The 7,721-nt window shown below is 37.5% G+C and overlaps 1 protein-coding gene across 1 annotated transcript; it reads right to left on the reverse strand.

Moving 5' to 3' along the window:
- Positions 1 to 5,727: 5,727 nt before the first annotated feature.
- Positions 5,728 to 6,658, reverse strand: LOC140008278 (large ribosomal subunit protein uL11-like). The gene has a single exon (XM_072052137.1). The coding sequence runs from the start codon at positions 6,491 to 6,493 to the stop codon at positions 5,993 to 5,995; it is 501 nt and encodes a 166-aa protein (XP_071908238.1). The 5' UTR covers positions 6,494 to 6,658; the 3' UTR covers positions 5,728 to 5,992.
- Positions 6,659 to 7,721: the final 1,063 nt, after the last annotated feature.

Raw genomic sequence — 7,721 nt, forward strand, 5'->3', positions numbered from 1 at the left:
AGGTTTGTAAATATTGAAAATTTGGTGCGCTTGGATTAACTGTTTTTTTGTAATATTTTTGAAAATTTTCATTATAATAGAGTTTTTATAGTATATTTAAAATATTTTTAGAAAATATTTTGAGATATTTAAGAGTCGAAGAGTATTTAAAATATATTTTGAAATATTTTTTAAATATTAAAAAAAATTAAAGTACCTTTTAAAGTATTTTTTAAAAATTTTAATAATATTTGAAAAATTAATGAATCCAAACCGAAATTGAAAAACTTATTCCTTTTTCTTTCTTTTCTCTCTTCTCCTTCCTCCCCCACATCACCGCTGTTGTTTCTCCTCCCCCTTCCCACTATTGCCACTTCCCCTGCCATCACCTCACCCTTCTCTCTCTCCCCCCTCCTCTTCTCTTCCCCATCTTTCTTATTATTCCCTTCTCATGCCATCCTTTTCTCCCTCAGCCTGCCCCCTTTCCTCCCTCTCCACTATAACTAGAGGTCACGCGATCTTTCCCCTCTCTCCATGACATGGAGAGGGAGGGAGGTACGAGGAGGAAGGATAGGACAGTGGGAAGGGGGGGCAACAGCGATGATAGTGGGCTAAAACGCGAGGGTGGTAACGGAAGAGAGAAATGGGTATGTGTTTTTTAGTAAATTGGAGTGTGTATTTTAAAAAATTTATGAGGTTTTAGGAAGTTAGTGAAGATAAAATTATTAAAATTTTTGTGTAATAAAAAAAAATCACAACCATAGGTGGGGAAGGAATTTGGAATTTGTGAGCTTTTCGGTGCCAACCCCACACTCACTTCCTTCTCTATTTGGCTACGAAGTGCCAATGCAGATGCTAGTAGTAACAAAAGTGGAACAACTTCTAAATGCTTACTATATTGCTAGTAAATGTAAACTTTTAATTTAAAATCTGCATTTTAGAATGAATCAAGTATAACAATTGAAGAATTTTGATATCAATTCTCATTTATTTTTAAAGTAAAAATATTAAAATTTCACATAAATAGACAATTACTATCGTACAACAAATAAAATAAAATGTAATAAGACATCTTATGTCCTATAAACTAATCAAAGTTAATAAAGTCAATTTTTTATTTAGTATATTCCATCTGACACCTAAAGATTAATCATACCGAACATTAGAAACTGAATTAACATTCCATTCGGACTTATTACCAAATTTTGAAACCATATAATTTTTTCCCTTCTGGATGGAAATATATTCTGGGCAGAAACGCCTTTCCATTCTGGGCATTCGAGCTAACGAGGATTACAAATTAAGATCTGGGGCGTGTATTTAACCATTCCACTAACAATACTCAAAACAGGAATCTGTACACAACATTTCATTGCCATAACATCGGCAGAAAGGCATCATCATCATCATCCTAGCCCTCAGATTCTTCTTCTCTTGCCCGGGAGAATAATTGCTGGCCTTCTGAGCTAAAATGGCAAGCGGTGGTGAGACCTCAATCCAAGAATGCAAGTACCGGTGAACCCGCTTCCCTATCAAGCTACCATTAATTGGTTCGGGCACAGTGCCCCCATTTGCTTCGACTGTTGCCAAAGATTTTAGCAAATGCAGTCCCGTTTGGCAAGTGAGTTTTTTGGGTGTTTATCTAAAATTTTTAAATTGTAACTTACTATATAAGTTGTAGAAAAAAATTTTGAAGTGTATAAATTTTTGAATATTTTGAAGTGTATAGTTTAAAAATTTTGAAAATTTTTTTGAGATTACTGTAGATAAAATTGTTAAAAACTTATAACAGACAAGCTTGGCCAAAAACTTACTTGCCAAACAAGACCTGCAGACTCCGCTCGGTAATTTGCTTCATAGCTGTCCCTTTTTCTTTTCATGTACTTCTTTGAAGCCACATTTGAATTTGGAGAAAGACTGCACCGCCTCCGTTTAGATTGGCTATTTTTTAAAAAACAAAATTTTAAATACAATATTACAGTAATACACACATAAAAATAACTCAAGAAACATCTCATTTATACAATATATCAAATATTTCAAAAAAATACTTATAGTAAAAATTTTTCATATACATTGGTATAGTAAAAATTTTTCATATACACTGGTATAGTAAAATTTTTTTAAAAACATCCTAAAAAACAGCTAACGCATCTCTGGCAGATGACAAAAACTGTCGGCAGATAGCAAATGGGAGAGGTCTAACACTAACAGTATTCTACATATGTAGTACCAGTTGGGTGAGTAAATAAACGCGCAACGTGTGAAAAATATGGAAGAACAACTGATAACAAACTGTCGGCAGATTGAAAAATGCATTTGTTATTTGAATTGCTATTTTTTAGAAGTTTTGTAATAAAATATATTGTAATAATTTGATGCACATAAAAGAAAAATGCGTTTATGAAAACATATATATTTGGATAGGAAACTGCAATCGAAACACATAAATTAATACTTTGTACGACTGTTCTGGCTTAGAGCTACTAGTGGCCCTCACCCTGTGAAATTGATTCTGGAGAAACGTGAATATATGCAGAGAGAAAACAAACCCCTGTCCAGATTTACATAATGGTGTTCTCAGAATGAATTAGAAATCATAGAAGTCAAGCATCTTCCCTTTCAACCGATGCTTTTGGTTCTCAGAATTAATTAGGTGCTATTGCGAGTGCACAGGGCACATTATCGTAATCAACATTATGCTTTGGAGGGTGCGGTGCTCAAAACAAACAAAATTCTGATTCCCTGTTATACTTTTATACCCTGCAGATATAAAAAAGAATAAAAATTTCTTCTCACCAAATTCTGATTCCGAACCTTCTCCCGCCGCATATAACAGAGATATGTAGCGCCGGAAGCCTAATTGATGCCAAAATACAAGTCATAGACTCATAGACCTGCAGATTTAAATTTTGATTTCTTGATAGATTGCTGAAACTGAAAGGGAATTGTTGACGGGATTAGGGATAGCACAAGTTTACAAAATTTACCAAATAGCAGATTTAAAGGTCGCAAACAGGGGAGATCAACTCCCATAATATCATTCTCAAGCTGACTTCAATTCCTATTTTTTTTATTAAAAAAAAAAAAACTAGCTAATGAAGGCTCGTCTGATCGGAATGGAGACGATTCAAGGAATGGAGACGTTTCGGCATGGTTTCCTTTCAGGCTGAAAACCTAACCTCTGAATTGCAACATGTTCGACCTCTACAAGATTAACGATTTAACATTTCACTTGTCTTCTGACAGCTTGAAGGCATGGATGTCGGTGATTACATGACTGCAAGCGTTGTGCCCCTCCTCATTGATCTCTTCGAGGATGGTCTCCAATTGGGGTGAGTTGCAAGGCTTAGGTTTTCGTGGGTTTATAACAGGAGGCGGAGCAACTTCTATCCATGTCTTGGTAACCCAGCTAATGCCCATCTTTTTTGCCATTCGTGTGTGTGTGTGTGAGAGAGAGAGAGAGTCGGAGAGTTGCAGGGGAAGAATTAGTAGTGGTGGTGGTGGTAGTAATATTGGCAATAGCTATGGCGGCAAACGATGTGGAGAGCTCTTGAGGAGGATTGGTCTGAACCGGATGCGGACGCCCTATTACTACCACCACGGCTGTCATATAGGAGGATGCGCTGCACGTGAACAATGTGATCGTCGCAGATCCTGTATTTTAATGTTAACAAAAGTTGGCTTTCACTCTCTGTAACTTTTGTAGGCAATTGTTTGGTTGGGAAGTTTCCAGCCCAGCGCCTTGGCTGAAGCTGGGGTGAGGAACCGTTTGGATTGAGAGAATGGGAAGGGAAGGAAATGAGAGGGAATTTAGATGGACTAGTTTTTCTGTTTTCATTGACTTTTAAGAAGAGAAAAGATAGGGAGGAAAAGGCAGAAAAATGGTCTATAATAATTTTGTTGAAATTTGATTTCCGTTCACAAGTGGTCAGAAATGAATAAAATTCAATCGTACACTTTAATTTCTCTTTAACAAACCATTTTCTCCTTCCTTCCCAGTTTATTAGCACTATCTTTACCATCCTCAATCCAAACAAAACTTTCAGTTATTACTTTTCTTTTCCATTACACATTGCATCCACTCATATCCTTTCCCTCTCGGACACCTTCTTTTCCTTCAATCCAAACAGTCCCGCCCTCCGAGGAATTTTTAACGTGTCTGTGTTACTCTTTTTTACGCGTCAGTGCGTCACTTTAAGATGCATGTCCCCTTACATTTTTGGTGGCTGGCTGCAGCTTCAGCCCTCAAATAGGCCAAGGCAATACGAAGCTGATTATTCCGCGAATAAACTGCTACTACTTGATGACCATCAGTTGTAATAGCATAAATTTTGGGCCCGGCTGGCTATCTTTTTGTGATTACTGGGCAACGATATATTGCTTCATCACTGATTTTTTTTTTTTAAGTTTAAAACCCAAAAGGAGGGAGAATTGAACCCCAAAAAGTGGATTAGAACCCAAATTTTTTTTTTTTTTTAAAAAAAAAGGGGGGCAGAGCGACCTCAACCCCATCCCACCCCCCCCCCCCACACCTTCGCAACCTCAACAATTTAAAACAAAAAAAAAAAGAGGTTGTACCAGGGCACCAAAAAGGGAGTTGAAACTCCCTCCCTCTTAGGCTAAGTTTGGAAGTTTAGAATGGAAAAGAGAAGAAGGGAAAACTCAAGTTATGAGAGAAGAAAAGAGAAAAAAAGGAATTGTTATGTTGTTTAAGAATTTTGAGAATTAGTGGAATAATTTTGGATATGATGTCATTAAATATTTGTTCAAGACATTTTTAAAAATAAAATAGGTATTTTAAAAAACTTTCATAAACTTCCTCCAACTCTCTCCATTTCTCTCCAATTTGAAAGGAAAAATTTTGCCTACCATTCATCCTCTCAAATCCTTCCATTTCCCTTCTTTTCTTTCCTACTAAAAACTAACAAATGAAGGAAAAGTTAACTTTCTCTTCTTTCCCTTTCTTTTCTGTCCAAATCCTCCACTCCCAAACGAAGCGTTAGACAAAGAAGAGAGAAAGAGAGAACACCCTTCAATATTTCATATGCCTACTTTTTTGTATAATTCAAAGAGTGTCAACTGCATTAGCACACTACAGAGGTTTGGAACTAAAATTGCATGATACCTGAAGTAAGCTTCAGTTGATCCAAAATATCAAGACAACAATAACCAAATATGCATCCAAAATATCAAGACAACAATAACTTCTAAACCACTAAAGATGGATATTGACACCTTTCCTAATGAAAGTTTTGCTGGAACCACATGCATTAAACACAAGAAAGCAGCAGTGTTTCTCTGTATCCAAACACTAGAACATTTCTTGTGCAACTATCAGATCACACCCGTAATTAAAGTCAGCATCCTCCTCTCAATCATGCTAATCGTTAAAAACTGTTTATTCCCAAAAAAATGTCAATTAACCCTCTCGGCTAGTAAGCCCCTTTAAAAACATAGACAGCAGCATCTTGCCAAAAAGATTTGAACCTCGACAACAGAGAGTTATCCAAGCAATTGCAATGCAAAACTTCAGCAACAAAAGCATAGCAACTATAGCCAGACGCAGCCAGATATTCAAGCAACCCGAATGCAAAAAAAAATTACCAGAAACTCCAGCACGTCCCTATCCAATTGTTCTATTCTACTAAATCCAATTTCAGCATTTACGTCATATATATTCTTCCCCAACACTCCTTCAAATGTATGTCATGTCACAGAATCACCATTCAATCTAAACATCATATGTGAAGCTAAAGTGTAGTCGATTGATATATAACTAAAAGTATGACAAGTAAAAACAATTATCCGTAACGATAACAACAATTCCTGAGAGCTCCATCCAAAACTTAATTATGAGAAATTAACAAAGTCTACGATATCTGAGTTTCCCATTATCCAAAAAGAAAGGTAAAGGAAAAAAAAAGAGAAAGAAAAGCAAAAGCAGGCACAAAACTCCAAAATAAATAGAGAAAGGCACAGTTATGTCTGTTACTAGTACTAAATATGACTCTTAATCCTGCGGGATATCGACATCGCCGTCAGTAATCTCCTGCTGCAGATCCTTTGGGTCTTTCCCATCGACCGTGCAGCCGACGGATACACAAGTCCCAAGAATCTCCTTAACAGTTCCACTCAAATCCTTAGCCATGGACCTAGGCCTCATCACCTTCGCGATCTCGATGACGTCATCGAGGGAGATGTTGCCGCTGTGCTTGATATTCTTGGTCTTCTTGCGGTCGCGCTCGGGCTCTTTCAGGGCCTTGATGACCAGAGCGGCCGCGGAGGGGACCACCGCCACCTTGGCCTGACGGTTCTGAACGGTGAGCTTAACGGTAACGCGGAGGCCCTTCCAGTCCTTGGCGGTTTCTTTGGCGATGTCTTCACCAATTTTCTTTGGGGAGAGACCGAGTGGGCCGATTTTGGGAGCGAGGGAACTCGCTGCTCCAACTTCGCCGCCAGTGACCCGGACGAACACTTCCACCACCTGGGTCGGATCAAACTTCGGCGGCATTTCGGATCCGACGGCGGAAGCTGGTGCTGCTGCTGGTTAGGGAAGAAAGAGCTGAAAAGATACACAGAGAGAGTGTGACAAAAATGGGGGGAGGGGGGGACGGAGATTGTGGTTTTAGCGTCTAGGGTTAAAGGATATATGGAGGTCTAGGGTTTTTGCGGGTGGAACATGAAAGGACTATTGTATCCTGGGTCACTTCTTCGGCCCCTTTGCTTTGCCTTGTTAATTGTCTTTTGGGCTTGTACCTGCATTGCGTTATGGGGTGGGTCTACTTGCAAGAAGCTTTTTGGGTTTTAGTAATCGATATTTGCTTTTGGGCTCTGACTCTTGAGCCTTTGAACACCTTGTACAGCCCTTTACTCTTGGGCCTGGTTTTATATCCCAAAAAGTAGAATAAGATGAGAAGAAATGAAACACTCGTCTCCACCATTAAGCTGCTTCCTTCCCTTCCCTCCCCCCCCCCCCCTCCTCCTCTCTCTTTGTTTTTTGGGGAACTCTTTGAAATTTGTTTTGCGTCAAAGCATATTTTGCATCTCTTCTTGAAACCAATGTTTTGAAACTCGAACTGGCCATCAACTCGGTCGAGGTCAGGGGTCAATTGATTCGATCCAGAAGAACCCATCTAAGAACCAGATAACCTCATCATTATGTTATAAATATATTTAATTTTAAAAATTAATATATTGTGTAAAATTTCTAAAAATATATAATACTAAAAAATGTATGTTCAATATAAGTTTAATGTTTCTAAGATACTTTACAAAAAAATACGAATAAGGTAGTAAAATTAAGTAGCAATTTAATACATATTCAACAAGTTTAGAACCAAATTGGAGAGCTCTATTGAAAAGTAATACAACAATTTAGGGCTTTAGCTATAAGTCCTAAAATTTTTCTAGGTGTAATAATAGTTTTCTAGTACTTTAGGGGTCAAACCATAAAATTGATAAAATATTTCTAGGTGAATTTTTTACGTTATTTTTTTAATGTTTCATCCCTTTTTAACTTAGATCTTCCATCGGAGTTGTTTGAGAGAGTTTTATGATATGATATGTAAAGAGGTTTGAGAATAGTTAAAAGAAAGAATAAAAAAAAAAAGGAAAAGAAGAAGGTAAAAAAGGAAAGAATGGAAAAAAAAATCTGATTCGAAGCAATTCATTCGGTGATCGGGTTTGATCGAGTTTTATTTCACGGTCTTTAAGTCAATTCGGACCAGATGCCTTTCGGT

The sequence above is a fragment of the Coffea arabica genome, chromosome 6c (assembly GCF_036785885.1).
Source record: "Coffea arabica cultivar ET-39 chromosome 6c, Coffea Arabica ET-39 HiFi, whole genome shotgun sequence".
NCBI classification, from domain to species: Eukaryota; Viridiplantae; Streptophyta; class Magnoliopsida; order Gentianales; family Rubiaceae; genus Coffea; species Coffea arabica.